This window comes from Pempheris klunzingeri, chromosome 17, assembly GCF_042242105.1.
Source record: "Pempheris klunzingeri isolate RE-2024b chromosome 17, fPemKlu1.hap1, whole genome shotgun sequence".
In the NCBI taxonomy this organism is placed as follows: domain Eukaryota; kingdom Metazoa; phylum Chordata; class Actinopteri; order Acropomatiformes; family Pempheridae; genus Pempheris; species Pempheris klunzingeri.
Window position 1 is genome coordinate 12220742 of NC_092028.1, and position 18720 is coordinate 12239461.

The 18720-nt window shown below is 43.0% G+C and overlaps 2 protein-coding genes across 3 annotated transcripts; both read right to left on the reverse strand.

Annotated features, from left to right (window-relative positions):
- Window positions 1–223: 223 nt before the first annotated feature.
- clcn7 (chloride channel 7) lies at window positions 224–13188 on the reverse strand. Of its 2 annotated transcripts, XM_070848118.1 has the most exons (25): window positions 12966–13188; window positions 11839–11916; window positions 10375–10440; window positions 9829–9894; window positions 9545–9677; window positions 9179–9288; window positions 8631–8711; window positions 8454–8516; window positions 8229–8312; window positions 7759–7852; window positions 6674–6738; window positions 6419–6535; window positions 6278–6332; window positions 6002–6062; window positions 4822–4963; window positions 3985–4078; window positions 3658–3830; window positions 2516–2567; window positions 2173–2300; window positions 1816–1901; window positions 1502–1634; window positions 1268–1327; window positions 996–1172; window positions 763–843; window positions 224–550 (listed from the first exon to the last, which is right to left on the reverse strand). In XM_070848118.1, exons 1-25 carry the CDS (start codon window positions 13077–13079, stop codon window positions 464–466), a joined length of 2400 nt encoding a protein of 799 aa, XP_070704219.1. In that variant the 5' UTR covers window positions 13080–13188; the 3' UTR covers window positions 224–463. The 2 variants fall into 2 exon arrangements, with proteins under 2 accessions (XP_070704219.1, XP_070704220.1); XM_070848119.1 differs by lacking the exon at window positions 11839–11916.
- Window positions 13189–13796: 608 nt separating this feature from the next.
- On the reverse strand, window positions 13797–18175 carry ptx4 (pentraxin 4, long). Its single transcript, XM_070847429.1, has 4 exons — window positions 18050–18175; window positions 17295–17473; window positions 15672–16708; window positions 13797–14963 (listed from the first exon to the last, which is right to left on the reverse strand). The coding sequence occupies exons 1-4, from the start codon at window positions 18173–18175 to the stop codon at window positions 14248–14250; spliced, it is 2058 nt and encodes a 685-aa protein (XP_070703530.1). The 3' UTR covers window positions 13797–14247.
- Between the last annotated feature and the right edge of the window lie 545 nt (window positions 18176–18720).

An 18720-nucleotide genomic window follows, 5' to 3' on the forward strand; every position in this document is an offset into this window, starting at 1 on the left:
AACAGACCGAGAGACATCTGTGCAGATGTTTTTGAGACCAAAACCACGACGAAGGTTTCCTGTTTACCAGCTAACACAGATCAAGCCGATTCTTTCCACTCGGCTTCCCTCTCTTCTAGCTGGCTGTTTTGTTTTATTTTGCCATTATGACTTCATCTGCATTTGGGGCAGTTGTTGGTCTTCCAATTGTTATAGCAAAAGCAGTTTTACATTTAGATGACTCTTTTTGGTAATGACCCAAGTCTGTAGATGGGGTTTCCTTGTGTTGTCATGGTGACCATTTTGGCATCAAAGAATAAGAACAACAACAGACTTCTTGACCCCTGATGGTGTCCTGCATAGGGCTGCATAGCTGGTGGTCAACAGCTTATGAGGCATCAGGTGGCTATAGTTCATGGATTTGTGTGTGTGTGTGTGTGTGTGTGTGTGTGTGTGTGTTTGTGTGTACGTGTGTGTGTGTACACTACGTCTGGGCCAGCTGAAGTTCCTCCAATCCGTGTTTGCCCAGGTGATATCTGGCCAGGTCTTTCCTGGTCACCAGTCCAACCACCTACAGAGGGTCACACACCAAAAATATGGCATCAGAACAACTGCTGTCATCATCATCATCATCATCATCATCATCATCATCAGAAGCATGAATGTGGTTAGACATGACTTTAATCAATACATCAAGAGGTGTTCTTGGGATGGCCAGAAGCACACAGGGAGGTAAAAAGAAGAGATACAGAGATGGAGACCAACACACAAACACGCTCTCACCCTGTTCTCATCATCCGCTACCACCAGGTGTCTCAGTCCGAGCGCTCGGAACAGTTTAAACACACGAGGCAGAGATGTTTCCTGCAAACAAACGTTTAGCTCACATTAAGGTTCAGCTTCATTCATTTACACATAACTTTTCACAACCCTCTAAAAAAAAAAAAGGCTTTTACACAGGGAAAGCTGGGACTGATCTGTGATTGTATGCCTTTAGTGCGATGAGTGTGTGTTACCTGTGGTACAGTGTAAGGCGTTGGGTTCATGAACTCAGTGAGGTCCATCATACACTCCCTCTCGTCCTGGGAGACGTGGATGCTCTGGATCGGGGGGAAGCGGGGATAAGCGTCTCTGAAGTCCTTCAGCTGGAGCTTCCTCTGGGTCAGACGGGACCGGGCCAACTCCACAAACACCTGCCGGGACAGAGCAGGAGCAAACAGTGACTGATTCTACTGAAACACGGCCGATGTAGAAACATATTGCCAACATCTTTTTCCACTGGTGTTACCTTGTGCTTGAGAAGAACGATGAGCTGTGAGCGGAGGATGAGGCCGCAGAGCTTCGGTGGCTGAGCGGGAGAGAAGAATAAAGAACAAAAGGTGTGATTAATGAAGGAAAAACAGTTATTACAGTATTATCAGTCTATAATGTTCAGTGTCAGGATTCTTCATTCAAGTCAGTTCGTTGCTCTACCTAAAAAACAAACAATCAAAAAAAGAGAACCCAAGTCACCATACAGTACCTCGTCACTGCCAGCGACCTGCACGACGACTGGGAAGCCGTTGTGATTGGTGGATGTGTTGCTAAGGGTGTCCACGATGGTTCCCACCTTCTCTATTCTGTTCAGACAGGTGACCGGAGAACTCATCACCTCTCTGGATGTTCGGGGAGGTGGGTAGAAAAAGTAATGGGAGAAAGGTGTTGGACAAAAGACAAATTCTTCTATCAAAAATCACAGTAGGGATGCACGTTTCGAAATAACACTACACGAACCCTCTCTGGTCCTTGAATGTTTCTGATGCAATTTAACAATCATCCAATCAGAAAGGCTCTTACCTGGCGGTCAGCCAGTGGGAGGTGGCAGGAGCCTCCCAGTGCAGGAAGGGAACGCTCTGCAGCTTGATGTGGATATCATACAGACCCTAAAGCGGGCAGAGACAAGCTACAGGTCAACCAAACCCAGACTTCAGAGTGGCATTTGTCACTTCTCTGGTGTGAATGTGTTTCATGGTCAAAGAATTAATAAGTATGTTATACGGATGTGGATCACACTGTCCCCTGAAAATGAAAAGCTGCGGGACTTTGGTTCCTTTCCATTCCTTGGTGAGGGATATTATAATAGGCCTTTAAGTCATCGGCCAATGGGACACAGAGGGAGGTGGGACCAGCGTGTGTCTGTCCCTCTTTACTCACCTCTACAAAGTAGTCTCCTACTATCTTGGCAGTCATGAGGACGAGCATTATGGGAAGGCCGTACGTGACATTTCCTGTCGCCTCCACCATGATGACAGTCAAACTGAGCGTCATCCTCACAATGCCACCTGTGGAGAGAAGTGCTTTATTGCCAGTACCATACTTTTATCTTACTGAGTGTTTAACAGAACAGATATATTGATATGGATTATCAAAAAGAAAGAGTTAAGATGAGACAAGTGAGTATTGATGACTCTAATAACAATAAGGGCCGCTCCTTATTTCCCTTTAAGCACTAAAAAGAAAAAAAACCACATACAAGGTGAGGATTAATGTTTCTTACCTAACTGGGCTGCAGCTCCAATCAGGGCATATTTACCAGGGTCAGCCCAGATCTAACAAAACACACACACAGCAACATCACACATCTGGACTTTTATTTATTAAGCAGAACAGCTTAAAAAACTAGAAATAAAAAAACCCCAAATAATTAATGAATCTAAATATATGTTTTTCCTTTCACTTTCTGTATCATGACTATGGAGATATTGTGAATACAGTTTTGGCACTTTGTAATGCACTCCCGATCTAATCATGTATATTATTACTTAAATATATATCTTTGCTTTTTTATCCTTATGTTTCTACATGAACATGCATACAGTTTTTGGTGACATCTTGACATGTCTGTTGTAAAGGCAACATTAAGCTGAGAAAAAAAGCATATAAACCACATGGCGGCTGAATCAAATCATCCTGCACTAAAGAAAGCATACGGTTGCGGGTGAGAACAAGGTAAAAACTGTTCAAAACGGTGTAAAGCAGTGTTTCCCAATCCTGCCCTGCACGTTTTAGATGTTTCCCTGCGCCAACGGGCCCTATTCCACGTGATCGGCCAGTCATCCAGCTCTGCAGAAGCCTGATAACAATCCTTTCATTTGGATCAAGTGTGTTGGAGCAGGAATAAATCTAAAACATGCAGGCAGTGGGCTCCAAGGACCAGAATCAGCAAACGCTGATGTCAAACACTTCACTCTCTGTCTTCTCTAAACGTCTCTGAGGCAAGCGAGCCTTGGAACTGAATATCAAAGATTAGCTTTTTAGAGCAATCGCGATGATGGTTACAAGCTTATCGAGTCAGACGGTCCGTCACATTGCATCACATTGTGCTGCATGTGTTTAGTATGATGAATCACTGCTTCGCTCACTTTGAGAGGCTGATATAATTATCTGCATTCAAAGGCAATCAGCAGAATTATTTCACAACACAAAACAAGATGCAGTCGCAAGCCTTTTTTTCTACATTTTTCTGCTCTCAAGAGAAAAGAAAAATAAATGCCCTCAAAGTCAGTCACTAAAAGGTCAGACCAAATACCAACGCTGGCAAGAGGAGTTGTGTGAAATGTGGTTTGGAGTTTGAGACAGAAGCAACAGTTTCAAACATGGTCTCTTTTTCATAAAACCCGTAACAGAAAACACACTAACCGAGCCATTGGGGGTGATGGAAGCCAGCAGTATGCCACACAGTCTTCCCCAGGCGGCTCCTATTAGCAGAGATGGGATGAAGACTCCAGCAGACACGGCCAGACCGTAGGTCCAACAGGCCAGGAAGAAATAGGTCAGAGTAAACAAGCCCAGGGTCAAAGGATTGTAGGACCCTTTAACAAAGAGAGGAATGAGAGGTGAGATAAGGAAATGAGAAGTCAAACAATAATGTTCGTGCATAATGATCCTGTTGCCCCTAAATTTGGGCCCATATGGAAAATAAAGGAACTCGTGGTGCATGAGTTTGTACGTAATTATTTGAGTTACCTGGCTGGTTGTGGAAGAGACTACGAACACTTCTCTCAGGAGTGTTGAAGAAGGCCGTTGCCATGGAGTTATATTCCCCATCTGCACAGAACAACTTAAAAGAGAGAAAGAGACAGAAAATGATAAGAGTGAGAGAGAGGAGACATAAAGTCCCCGTCCTTCCTTCTCTCTCTGTGTCCTTCTTGAAGCACATGTTAACTGCCAGCTGACAAATGCTAAATCAGTATGCTAACATGCTGATGTTAAGCCAGTATGTTAAACTGTGTTCCCCATCTTAGTTCAGCGTGTTAACATGCTAACATTTGCTAATTAGCACTAAACACAAAGAACAGATGAAGCTGATGGGAATGTCTTTTTTTTTTTTTTTTTTCTCAATGTACATTTTGGTCAAGTTCATCCCGAGGGGAATGAATTTCTAACCCAAATTTCAAGGCCATCCATCCAATAGCTGTTGAGACATGTTACTCAGAACCACAAACGTGAACCTTGTTGTGCAGAACAGGTGAGGGAATCACTAAAGTCAGTGGGATTCATCCTCTGGGAACCACGAACATCAAAAATGTTGTACTTTCTTATGACACTGACGCTGGTAGAGCTCATTGAACTGAAACTGTGCTGTCTAGTAAAAAAAAAGGAAGCGTCAAGATTCAGTATGAGAGGGACATATCTTGTCAGAGTCTGCATCTGTAGTGATGTATGACAATGCTTGTGACACCATGTAACTGTGACTTCTCTAGTTTTACATGATATCTTCTGAACCCAGAAAAAGTTCACCAGAAATAGAGACTGCTAGCAAAGGTAATGTATATTGGATGGTATATTGGTGTGTGTGTGTACCTGCAGTGGGTACTCCTCAGTGTGGTCTGGCCCCAGAGGCTGACAGTCATTGGAGAAGTAGATCATGGTGAATGACACGGTCGCGGTCACTGCAGCGACCAACATGGCCTCCATGACTTGCAAACAAGGCCGATGGACATACCTGTAACACACACACACACACACACACACAAATGGGACATTTTCAAATCCTACACATAAACTCCCAAAACGCTGACCTATTGCCAGCCTCAGTATGGACTATTTCCCGAGTGACAACACAACTCTGGGTGCAATGAAAGCAGCTGAGTGGAAAGCAAAGCTTCTCTGCCAAATCTGCCAATGTGTGCCGTCAAGTAATGAAGCTCTGTAAATGTCAAGTGGAATTTTTAGAAGTATTTTTAGAAGCAGGATGCCAGGCAGGTATCCAGTATAAAACACTAAGAAAATACTTTAAGAATGTCAGATATCAGGAAGTTCAGGCTGTTTTATTTGTTGCTGCTGTCACACAAACACTAAAGATAATGAACTTGATCAAACATTAAGCCCACAGCCTTGGCACATGATTACCTAAATATCTGTTCTGACATTGTCAAATTACGACTACAAACGCTACATTTAGTCACATTAATTCTATGCAAGTTGAGGTTTTCCACACACTAATGAGTTTATCTCGTCATCCTAAATTAGCTTAAAACAAACCGACATCCAGAAAATGTCATACCTTTTCCAAAAAAACATTTTTTGTTACTTCTAGTTACTGTATAGTTACAGATCCACACCTGGCCATAACAATATTAATACACAGCATCTAATGCTGTCTTGAATTATTCTGATCAGTCATGATATACGATACATGATATATGCACATATTTACAATCCAGCTGCAGACAAGGAAACAGGAACCAGAGGTATCTTGGCAGAAGTCTCCTCCCAGCGATCATACCTGTTCTTACACTATTTTTAAAACTTCCATCAATCAACATGCTGACATGCTGAGAAGCTGTCTGACTGAGAACTCATCTTACACCCCACCCCATCTCTGGCGCACAAGAGCGAACCCTTCATTGCTGCTGTGGTTTTTTTGGCACACGACACATGCAAAGCAATTATTCAGCTGTCAACTGAACCCTGTGTCGAAACTTTTTTCCTCAAGTTGATGACAATTTGTCCTCGCGTGTCACATCTTTCTGAACCGTACCTGATCCTAAAGATGGTCAGCCAATAGTTGAGAACGTTGAACAGAGCTCCCAGCAATCCACCTGCACGAGAGAGGGTGAAAAATAGAAAAATACATGCATCATGTTAAGATGTCCAAACTTGAAAACTGGCTCCTTAACTCTACAGCTATGCAGTCACAGGATAAAAATACAGTTCTTGGAATTATGTGAAAATAGCATATTTTTCTATGGCTATTTGTACAAGAGCACCCTCTGAGGATTCAAACATATTTCCAGAAATCTAAAGTAGACTTTACCTATAGCTCCCATGGCGATGAACAATGGAATTTCATACAGGTTATAGGTCACACTCTGAAAAAGGACAAAATCCCATCTTTTACACTGACGTACAACACAAAGCTGAAAAAAAATTCACAATAAACACACAAGTTCCTCACATCGCTCTCAAAACGCCCAAAGTTGATGAGACCTGGGCTGGAAAGTTCTCCTGGTTTGTTGTGATAGATGCTGAGGAAGAAGTTCAAGGTGAAGGTGGAGATCATGGAGGCAAAGAACTGCACATGAGAAAGAAAGAGGGAGGAAAGGAGAAAAACACGTCAGTCTTCCTCTCTTTTATTAGTATTCTGGATTTAAAGTCATTAATAATGAGTTTATGATGGGGGTTGCACACGCAGTTGGACAATGTGACTTACTATCCTCCACGTCAGCATCTGGTTCCAGAAAGACGCTCCCTCCTCTAGAGAGAACAGAACGCCGCCTGTCGACCAAAGAGACAAAAAACGCGTTCACGGTCCACGCTGCTAATTTTAAGTTGATGCCGAGTTAGCCAGCAGCTTGACGCGGCATCCTCCATACAGTGTGAGCGCAGTAAGGCCTGAACATTCACAGAGTGCACATAAGTCGAACCGCATGCATTCTTCTTCCACAATGGTCAAGCATAACAGACCGAGACGACACGCTTTGCGAAGCATTTCCGCGCTGCCACATTTCTGCCTCCATACGTACAAGGCATCTCTTTCTTTGTAGCTTTACTATCACAACAAGCAGCCGTCAACAAGCGAGCTCCAGTAAGTCAGGTGATGGCACCACAATAAAGGCTCTGTAAGACCTTCTGAATACCACAGAGGATGCAATTTAATACCCATTTCATGTCATACCGTCCTAACTATGAGAGTGTGATTGAAATTGAGTCAGGATGATGTAGTTTATTGTGTCACGTGTTTTTTTTTCAGTGCTTTCCAGCAGTACAATGTTACTAATGGCAAAGTGAATAAAGTCAGGCATCTGGACCCAAATTTAAATTCAAACTTTTACGTCTCCTGAGGGCCTTTTTTGATGAAAATGAAATATGTTTTTTTTTAGATTTTAAGACCCTCAGATACCTGCAGGTGTCAGTAGGATCCACCGTCACCCATTGGCACGTTGAAGTGCCAATGTGCCGAAACGTGCCGTTATTTTTTTGCTGTATCCAAGGAAGTGAACTTTCTTTTTCAAGTTTTCACTTTTGATTTTCACACAGTTCTCACAATCTTCATCATCATCGTTTTCATCATTTATTGAAATATAAAACTGCAGAGTGACAGTATATCGTTAGTCCTACTCTTTGGAGAACCAGTGCTTCAGAGGGAGTTTTCTCACAGGTTTCTCTGTCTTTTTATTTTGGCATGCAGCCGTACTGCTGGCCCCACGCTAGCTAAACTGCCCACACAACTAAGGCAGATTAATAACAAATCACATGTTCATACTGTGCTCGGGTAATGTTGCTGTGTGTTTTTACCGACTGGTGCTCCAAAAGCCGCTGAGACTCCGGCAGCAGCTCCGGCAGACACAAAGTCTCTTTTTTCTGTGTCTCTCCTGAAGTATTCAAAGATCTACGAACACACAGTTACAGATCTAGTTAGAAATGATTCTTACAATGTTCCATCTCTGGGAGTTTCAATGTTACTGTTAAAATGTAAAGTAATGTAATGTTAAAAAAAAAAAAAAAGGACGGAGACGAAAGATTTGTCTGTTCTAACAATGTATGGCAAATAAGATCTGTTAATGTCTCATCCTTCAATAAAAACAAAATTTAAAAAAAATTTAAAAAAGAAATGATTCTTACTGACAAAAGCGCTCTAATGATAGACATTTCTGAAAGATATCAATAGTACACGCAGCCATGCTTGACCGATGAACAGTGATATTCAGAATTAAGGAAATGTAAAGTTCTCAAAATTGTGTAAAGCAAGTACACATCACACACACCTTGAGGTCTCTCTTTAAAGAGGTGCTCCTGCCCTGGGAGACTCCTGCAGCTACAACTGCACCAGAGTGAATCATGGGCCCTTCCTAAAGGGATTGTGGGTAAACAAGAGGACAGATGTGAAGGGGAATTCTTGACAAGATTTAGCAACAAACATCATTATGCGGTCGCTAACGAGGAGATTTGTAAATGTTGTGAATCGGCAGTCAGTGAGGGTTAGTGTGAACCTTTCCGACAGCGAGGCCGCCAACCACCGAGCAGATAACACCGCCCACTTTCACCACCAGAGTCTGTGGAGGATGAACACACAAAACATTAAAGGATATGACGCGTTCAAAAACAGTGGCTCAAGTACATCCGCAGGTGTGTGTGTGTGTGTGTGTGTGTGTTTTATGTGCCTGTACCTTGAGTCGTACCACCCGGGGAATCTTGATTCCATTCAGGTAACATTTTATCTGCGGAATACCACTTCCTGCTGCTATAGGCTGGATGAAATGTGCGAGAAAAAGAGGAGAGTTTTAACGAATGACAAGATGGAAGGTGGAAAATATAGAGACCCCACAGCATTTATGATAACAGGAGTAATATCGGAGGACGTGTTGGCGTTCACACGTTCATAATAAAACCGATCACGTGAACTGGCACGAGCAGCTGACACAGCAAACTGGTAACCAGTGGATACTTAAAAAAACCTCATCTTATGTGCCAAGCTAACTGTGGTTACACCCAAACCGCAGGAAAAGAGAAGATCATTCAAATTTTCACCATTGTGCAACATTGTCAGTTTTCACTTCACTTGCCATTCAGGCATGTAACTGATTGAACAAAAAGCGTTTATAACACACTTCCTCCAAATCCACTTTCAAGCTCGAGGAAAACTCCAATGAGGAACTGGATCGGAAGTTACTGATGAGTTACTGAAAAGGTCACATTGTTTTCCCCGCAGTCTTACCTCAAAGAAAGCAACTATGATGGCCCCCACCATGACGAAGGCGGAGTTGAAGACGGCCCAGAGAATGAGAGAGATCGACAGGCCGCCCACCTCTGTAAACTTCTCTATGTCTGTGAGGGAACTGAGGTCAAGGAGAGACTCGCTGAGAAAGCAAATCCTGCTTAATGTCTGCTAACAAATCTACCAACTCACTTTAAAAATGTCTATACAAGCAGAGCTGTGCAAAACCAAACATTGCAATATATTCGTTCAGTCACCGTCTTCCTGTCCTGTCTTTGCACAGTAAAGCAATACTGTGACAAAAAAAAGTCATCTGGTGCAAGCCGGCCGGACTTGATATATCTTCAATACAAAACTTCAGGATACTCTCTTTGACAACTTGGTATTTCATCCCAGCCAGTTCCTCCACCACGATGTCTATGAAGCAGGCGATGAGGCCGGTCAGAAAGCCGATAAGACCGCAGACGACCCAGCGACTGATCTCCAGACAGCGGAAACCCTAAAAATACAAGATGAGGAGATACAGGAAAAAGCAGGGAGAGATAAAACAAGTAGAAGAGGAGAGGAAAGAAAGAAAATTCATGAATTTACACGCAGTCAAACATAAAAAGGCAGTGTAACATTAATTCAGGTGATTCGCACTGCGTTACCATGTGACTCATCCTCCTCTCCTCCTCCAGAAACAGCTGATTCTCAATGTTATCGTAGTCCAGGCTCTGGGATAACACACACATAACAAAATCAACACAATAAATTAGTGCAGTAAAGCTAAAAGCTGTGATGTTTACTTTTATTATTCAATGCAAATCCGGAAAAATCTGACAAAACTAACCGTGCGTGCGCACACTGTTTTGGATCAATGTCAGCAATTTCACAGAAAACCAAAACTGTGTTAACACAAAGCTGATTTTATCAACCGTTGCCAGTTTCCAGCCTGCTTAAGAAGATTATTGCTCTCCTGGTTGCCCCAACATGTTGTTTGGGCTCCATGGCCTGGTGTTACCGACTCATTTTACTGTTTTTAAGGTTTCTTTTATTTAGCAAAATCTGTCTTTTTTTAAAACATCTACAAGGAATCATCAGTGTCTTACACACACTATCACATGGGCTTTACTAAAAAAAAAAAAAAAAACAAGGTCAAATATAATCCTGTTTCCCAGGACCACCTAAAAATGTTTGTGAGTGGGCTGTTTTACCTCATATTTAAGTGACAATAGCTTCTCATTATGAGGGATCTCTTTGGGCCGCCCCCTAAGAGAGTCCTGCAGGGGAAAACAGAGAAAAGACAGAGGTCACCGCACCAACGCTGACTTTAACCTGTGACCTGTTGAATCATGTGAGGGAGCTGGGAACTACATTAGTCACACTGGAGGAATCGACTCATTTGAAAAAAACATGCGAATGGGCATGTCAAAAGAAAAAGAGAGGACAGATGGAAGATGGAGAGAAAAAAAACACACAAAAAAACACACCAGTGTTTCCTCCTGAACATTTAGCATAAAATAACCAAAGCTATGGAATTCTCATAGATATGTTTTGCGGTGTTAATTCAGACTATTTGGTGTAGAAGGAGACACTGGTGGTGCTTTCTGACATGCAGACAAACCAGCTACAGGCAGTTCAAGAGCACTCCGTTTCACATGTACATGCAGTGCTGAGTGGGCCTCTGTCACACAGCTGCGGTGCGTCACTTCAGCTACACAAGTCAAGCAAATAAAGCAACTACATGAGGCTGCCGACGTTCACGTGAACAGACTTTTTGTTTACACTGCACAACAATCAAGCAAATCGCATGCATGGGCATCGCAGTCCCATCAGCCGGTGAGAACAGAGCCGATGGTTTCTGTCGTAGAGGGAAACATGGCGTCCTGTTCGGCTATGTGAAGACAAAGTAGCCTCAAGCATCAGTCTGACGGTTCCTCGCTGCGCCGTCACCACCGACTGAAGCTTCTGATTCTTTACTGGGGTCATGAAGTGCCTCTCAAACAGTGAATTTAACTGACTTATGTTCGGACTCACTGTACTCTTGATTAAACTGACTCTGGTGGAGGCTAATTCAAACATATTTTTGGCTTCACATTTTCAGCAGGAGAGATTTGTTAAGGTTTTTGGCTAAACTTCCAGTTGCTCTGTACTTTAATCTTCGTTGAGTGGTCCGGGTCTAGCACATTATCAAACACATGGCCCATCAACGGTGGAAACCAGCAGACAGTTTCCGAGCACGCGTCTTTCCTGCAGACTGGATGAGTCAACTGTCACTGTGCCATTTTTGTTAGCAGGTCATTTCTGTGTCAGATTTCCCACATTAGACTCGAGTCCTATTGAGCAGGGAGCAACTGTGATTAAATTAAATGCGGCCTCAACTTTATCTCAGGCTGCATCTCGCAAATCAGGCCTCGCGGCTCCACGTGTACACAAGCTCATTAAATCACAGTAATGCGGCTCGACACTGTATGTGTCGAGCCGCATTACACCTAACTGATTTCTTCTCACTGATTTGGTTGGAGACAGGCTGGATTTCATCATTATAGCGAATGAATTAACGACACTTCAGGAGTCTAAGTGAAATGCTGCGAAGGGTCTTGATGGAGTGATAATCGACAGGAGAGCGACAGACACAGAGAGTAGGAGGGCGGTGACGTTTCAAGCTCGGACTTTACCTCATCTGACGTCATCTCCTCTTCCAAATCCACCGTGCTGAGTCTGCCTATCTGAAATATACTGCCTCCTCCAGACAGCTACAGACATCACAAACGGCAACAGAAATATATATATATACGTATATATATAGACACACACACATGTATATATATATATATATATATATATATGGCTGTGTGTGGCATTTTCCAGGCTGATGGTTTACCATCACACAGATGTGGTTATCCAGTGATAAGAGTAACGGGGTCCAAAACCTATAGGAACCAAACACTGCATATGTCTGACACAGTGTCAGTCTGAACACTACAAAGCAAAACTCTGGCTGGATACTGCAGTTTCTTCAACTCAAGAGAAAGTAAACATACATGTTTAAAGAGCTACGTGACAGAAAATGCATTCATTAAAGTGCATCAATAAAAGAAGTGCAAATAGTTTACTTCCATCATTGGTCGTGATGGTGAGGGAAGTAACTTGTACTCCTGGTGGCTGCATTACAGGGAAAAGGAAGTTGGATTTTCCAGTGTGTTTCTATATTAGCTACACAGCCAACCTACTGGCTCAGGAGTTTATTCCTGACACCTACACATTCAGTGTGTCTTTGCACAGGAGCAAACTGCATTGATAACAGGCACAGCTTCATGTGCATTTTATATCATCTGATTTTATTACACTGAGACATAAATACATTACACTTACATAATCACCTTTCTCAAGCTATAAAGTCAGGTTAAGTTGTTACTATAACACTGATGAATGAGTTCTTAATGCCTCAATTAGACTGCTTTTTCCTGTTTAGTGAATAATTAAGTATTGAAAGGGCTACTTTCACATAACCCTGTGATCTGATCGTTCTAGTTAACTAAACTTATTGACGTGAATCATGTAAACAACTCATTTAACGCCAATTAAATTACTTCCATGCAGTTACATTCCCGTGTAGTAGCCACCAGCAGACATGCCGTAACGCATGAACACACACCGCAAAATGAACGCTGCATTCAAATCCGTGTGAAGCATTCATCACTCATGCAGCCTTTCGTGTGACCTTACAGCGGATGGTAAAAACACGACGCAGCTGCGGGAGTAACAGCTGTTAGCCTGAAGCTAGCGGCCATGCTAGCCGTACCTGTCTGGAGTGCCGGGGCTGCTCGGAACCGTTGAGCAGCGGCGTCCCCTCCCCGGCGGCCCCGGACTCGTCGGCTCGGCTGGACCACGACACTTTCTTCGTGATGTTGGCCATGGTGGCCTCCGGTAGCTAGCCGCCCTGACTGTCGCTAGTTCAGATCATTAATTGCAGTTGTTGGTGGCTAACTATTGCTGTTTTTCTCTCAACTCCCCATGATCATCCCTGTAACTCGTGACGTTTTGTAAGGGTCGCGTCCGGGGACAAAAATAATCCGTTAGGAGCGTTGGATGCTGGGATTTGTAGTTTTCAGACTTCTGAGTGCAAATGCGTCAATATTTAAATTTGATTTGAAGATGCTGACGTATTGTTTACTTGAGTTTGTATATTATCCTTTTTATAATTATATTATATTATATCATATTATATTATATTATATTATATTATATTATATTATATTATTATTAATTTATTTTCTGTGTTTTATGTACTGTTGGGTTGTTTAATCTATATCAGTGTATGAAATAGAAATAAAGGTCAAGTACAAGTACCTAAAAAAAACTGTACCTGAGTAAAGCACTTGAGTTGCTATGCTTTGTTAAAATCCATCGCTGGTGTTCGCATATATAATCCTTGTTAAGGTGGACACACACTTTATTCACTGCTAATTTCTATCATATTCCTAGAAAAACAAAATCTACCTTTCTGCTTATAACCAAAACAATCGCACCCTGTTCCCACTAAATATGACAGCAAGAAGTTTGATTTTTAATTTTGTAAAGAACTCCATGTACCACGTACAATTTCATTAAACATTTGTACTTATTCTCCCAGCAAAAGGATAAAACAAAAGCATTAGTTTTACAAAATGTTTTCATATAAAAATAAGCATTAGCAATACGTTTCTATTGACAATTGAAAAGACAGTCCCACAGATATCTCTACCTGCAGTCATACAGTGGCTATCAATCAAAAAGTTCAACACATTATAAACCCTCTTATGTCTGTCACAGATCAGAAGGACTGAGTTCTGGTTACTAGCTCTGTGTCTAGGATTAAAAAACTTTAAAGGACTATAGAGAGAAGTGACAATTAGAGGAAAAAGCTTTAAATCCACCATTTGAGGAGTTTAGGACTATATTTAAGTCCGATAAGAACATACCAGGATGTGTACATCTAAGAAATATGAAAAAATGAAATTTAAAAGAAAAGGCAGGCAAGCAACATTACCTGCAGAAATTATGTTTTGGAATGAAACCTCTGATTTGAATCCTCTGTAACTCTATCACACACAGTGCTCTAAACATTCACATGCCACCTGCTGCACCTCCCCATGCACCTCCTTTATGTCCTCCATGCCAAGCACCACCCCTCTGGGCACACCTCTTCCATCTGCCACCCCTTCCACCTCTGAAGGACTCAGCACTCGCTTCCACATGTTGAATCCTGCCACCTGCCCAGCAAAACCCTCTGCGGGATCAAACCCTCCACCAACAGTGTCCTGCTCCTGCCCCAGCACCACTGATCCACCTCCGGGGATCTCCCAGCCCTTCCTGAAGTTGGAACCTGAGGAGGTGAGGCGCCGGTCAGTGTAGTGCCAGAAACGACCCTGGATGGAGGACCAAAGGACGCAGAGGTGGTGCCAGCGAGTGTCCAGGAGCGATGACACAGGGAGGCGGCGATAGACAGGGTCTCCGATGACAAAGTCCAAAGTGGGGGAGGAAGAGTACGAATGGGAAAGAGGTGAGGAGTAGGATGGGTTGGAAGATGGGGGGGGGACAGTCAAGGATGCAGCTGAGGCAGAGGAGTTGCGCCCATACAGAACTAACTGGTTGTCGTTATCGTCTGTGGCATAAGAAAGCAGTGTGCCCACATGTGAGGCCTCCATGCGGAGCCATAAACACACAGAGAGTTCGGCAAGGTCAGGGAGAGTCAGGGAGAAGGTGACGTAGTTCCCTGCTGAGGCCGAGGGGAAGAACAGCACGGAGTCCACGTTACAGACTGAGGAAGAGAGAAGATGCATTCAGTCTAATAAACCCTGGTGCTAACATGTAAATGTGCCCCCACAAACCAGGTAATTTTCATTTCTACCCCTCTTTTTTTAAAATGAATTAAACAAATGAGATATAAAGTGTTGATCAGTGAGCTTTCAAGGTGCTGGTAGGCGGATTTTGTTAACTTTAAACACTGCCAGGCTTGCTCTTTCCTCCTGTTTCCAGTCTTTATGCTAAACTAAGCCAAGCTGCTGCTGGCTGTGGCTTCATATGTATTAGACGGACAAGAGTGATGCTGTCTGAGTCTCCATCAGAGAGCAAATAAGCATTTTTCCCACAATGTCAAACTTCTGCTTCAAGCATACATTGTTACATGCAAAACATTTAGTTCTGTTAAAGGTTTTTTTTTTGTTTATGTTGTCTTATAAGAAACAAAGTCTCTAAGATACAAGAGGGTTTACGGATTATTCAGCATGAACTGAGAAGCAGTAAATGCATTTTTCAGATAGGAGCAGGACGCCTCCGCACCTCTGCTGTTGTCTTGTGGGCTGTGAGGAGTGACAGGGAATTTGAGTTGGCCGGGTTTCTGTTTTTTCCGTTTGTATCTGAACTGACTCAACTGTACCTGGATTTTAATCAACACTGCAGATTTGTTTAAATGTATTCCCTCGCTGACTGTTCTGGTCATGAGAGGTACTAACTAACTTTTACTTACTGGTTGCATCCGTTTTGGGAACTGGTCTTGCGGGGATCTTTTGCCTCACAGGAAGCTGGAGGAGATCGTGAATAAGTGAAGATGCAACCTTTGTGTCACTTTCCTCCTCTTCTGTTCCATCCCATCTGCTCACTCTGGGCTGATGAGACTCAGACGGGGGCTGCAGAGCCCCCAGGATGGCCCTGCTATGTCTTTCTGTGGTGGATTCAGGATAAGTTGGTGCCTGGGACAGGGGCTGGGGCCAATAGGGGTGACTGGGGTGTTTCTCATGATATAGGTGAGGCTGGGATTGGTGTTGAACCTGGGGTTGGATCTGGGTCTGAACATACGGTGGAGCCTGGAGCTGCTCCTGGAGTCTTGTCTGGGCTTGCAACTGGATCTGCGACTGGTGACGGTAAGGGTCAGACTGGGATAGGGAATCTGTGGACAGGGGTTTACGATTTGGATACTGGACGTGTATCTGTGGATGAGATTCTGGCTGAGGTCTTGGCTTCTGGGTCTTTGAATGTTTAGGCTGTTTTGGTGCCGCTTGGTGTTGATAGATCTCTGAGGGGTTTTTGGCCTGTATCTGGGAATAGCCATTTCCTTCTGGTCTGGGTTGGGTATGTCCGTCCAGAATCCTTCCAGGCCTCCCTCCTCTATGTGTCTGGCTCCTCTTGCGTGGTTCATAGTATTCCTCAGGGGTGATGTCAGAGTTGAGAGGCTCTCCTGACCTCCACAACCCTCTGCGTTTCCCTCCTTCATTAAACTCCAGGACGTCAGCGAGTCGGCCCTCCAGCCGGGTCACACGCAGCGCCTGGTTTTTCAGGGATTCCTGCAACCCTTTCAGCCCAATGAGCAGCTCATCGCGCTGGATCTGAAGGGCGGCCAGCCTTTCCTCTTGGCTCTGGAGCTCCAGGGTGAGGTTGGAAAATTCCTGACCAGGATCAGGCTTGTGTTTCTGGGAATGGCGGCGGTTTTCCCTCACGCTCCTCTCCATCAAAGCCAGGCGACCCTCCATCCGTTTACTCCTCTTTTCGAGCTTCCTACTCCACTCTCTGGGATAATAATCAACGTAAGAAAACTTTAGTTTCATTTCTGCATTATTGTTGTTAAGATCACGTAGTAGGGTCAAGCCCTGTCCAAGGTTTTGTCTCACTTGAAGGGCTAGAAGGGATGTAATGATAATGATAATGATGTTTAATGTCATGCAACTTTTATGAAAATGAAATAAATTACACATCCAGAGAAATTTGTCATGTAGTAATTTACTCATGCACATATTTTCCTGTATTTCCATATATGAGATAATTACTGAATATGAAAGATATATGGTGACATAATATATAATATTTATATACTTCACAATACTCACACAAAACTGCAAATGCAGTTTTAAAGGTGTCAACAGGTTGGAATTTCAAATGTGGAGAATATTGTATATTTTTGATGAATTAGAAAAAATATCCATTCAGAGAATGACGTCTAAAGGCTGCTCTCTTAATCAGTACTTCATAACCTCCTGCCCCTAAAGACCAGATGCAAAAAAAGAAAAAGACACCCACTCAACACTTTATGACTTGACCAAATCCACGGATATATTTATAATAGAGCTTTTGTGACCATTTGTTCCCATGCTCTAACCTGAGACCGTCAATCTCCTGTGTTGTGCTCCGCTTGATGCGTTCGAGGTCCTGTGACATGTGGTTCCAGTGTTCACTCAGGGCCTGAACACGACTCTCCAGGCCTCCCGAGGAGTTTCTGTTCTGGTTCAGGGCCAACATGTCCAAACGGGCCTGGGTCAGCGCCTGGAACTGCTGGAACTAACACGGAGTAAATGTGTTTTCACAAACCCTTCTGCAGCTGTTTGGTAACTGATTTAAAGGTCAGGAAAATACTCAAACCGTAAGAAGAAGAAAAAAACACACATAACATGTGATGACCTCTTGAGCAATTATCATTGTTTCAAGAGTTTTTCCACCATTTCACAAAATGACTAATAACATATCTGCTCTACAAAGGCAAAGAGTACAAAAACAGGGAAGTTGAGGAAGAAGGGTTTTACATTAGAGCTTAATTAAAGCTAATTATTTATCATTGTCACAGATCTTGTGTGAAACCTTAAAAAACATTTGGCTCCACAAAATGTTCTGTTTTTTTTCTTCAGCTTTCTTGAGCAAGTTTAATAAATGAATCTATAATTAAATACATTTAAATATTTAGTGTTCAACCCTGACCCTCACCCAACAGCTGCAGGGAGCCGTATATTTACAGAGGAGTCGTTGTGAATATGGTACACCAGCTTAATAATTCTGCATGATTTGATTGTATTCCAACAATCCTGTGAATGTAATAAAAAAAAAAAATACACAGACAGTCACTGTCTAATTTAAACTGACCTGTTCAGTGAGTCGTCGTAGTTTCTGGGACACCGAAACAACCCCCTGCACCTTAACAGGCTGAATTTGCAGCAGAAGCATGTGGACCAGGATCAGGGGCCAGTTGCTGGGCCTGTGGATGCCCATGGTGCAGTGGAGCTGGTTTAGATGCAGCTGGGGTCCTCGTCTGGACGTCCGGAGGTGTAGAACAGAGGAGAGAAAGACGTAGCCGAAATGGGCTGGTCTTGATGCACACTGCACACATATTATAAACACATATGCACGCACACAATACACAAAAGCACACCCACGAGCTGGGATGAGAACACACTTTCCATTTTCCACAACGTCACTGGGGACCTCAGAGGAAATGCAGATGGATTTAACAGGTACTCAGCTGCTCCCTCTCTCTCCTACACAAATTAACAGACATTCACTGCTCAAAACAACCTACCAACTCATGTCCAGCGTTTATTAAACTGTGGAATAGTAGAAGCACATTGATGTTAAAGTGCTGAGAATGACGTTGCATTGGTTTTTGCCCCTTGAGTTTGTTTAACTGGATGTTCTAGTAATAACTTTCAGCTTTTGGTTCATTAAAAGCTTTGATTGCCTACTTATCAGACAAATGATTACTGTTTGATACCAACCAGCAGAAGTAAAAGAATCACTGTCAACTGAAATAATGTACA

Coding starts and splice junctions, on each gene's coding strand:
- clcn7 (XM_070848118.1), bottom strand. CDS start 13,079: ATGGCCAACATCACGAAGAAAGTGTCGTGGTCCAGCCGAGCCGACGAG. Junction 6,063..6,277: donor CATCGCCATGGGAGCTATAG/GTAAAGTCTACT, acceptor TCTCTCGTGCAG/GTGGATTGCTGGGAGCTCTG. Junction 1,173..1,267: donor TCGTTCTTCTCAAGCACAAG/GTAACACCAGTG, acceptor CTGTCCCGGCAG/GTGTTTGTGGAGTTGGCCCG.
- ptx4 (XM_070847429.1), bottom strand. CDS start 18,175: ATGGGCATCCACAGGCCCAGCAACTGGCCCCTGATCCTGGTCCACATG. Junction 17,474..18,049: donor TACGACGACTCACTGAACAG/GTCAGTTTAAAT, acceptor ACTCCGTGTTAG/TTCCAGCAGTTCCAGGCGCT. Junction 16,709..17,294: donor CAGGAGATTGACGGTCTCAG/GTTAGAGCATGG, acceptor TTATTATCCCAG/AGAGTGGAGTAGGAAGCTCG.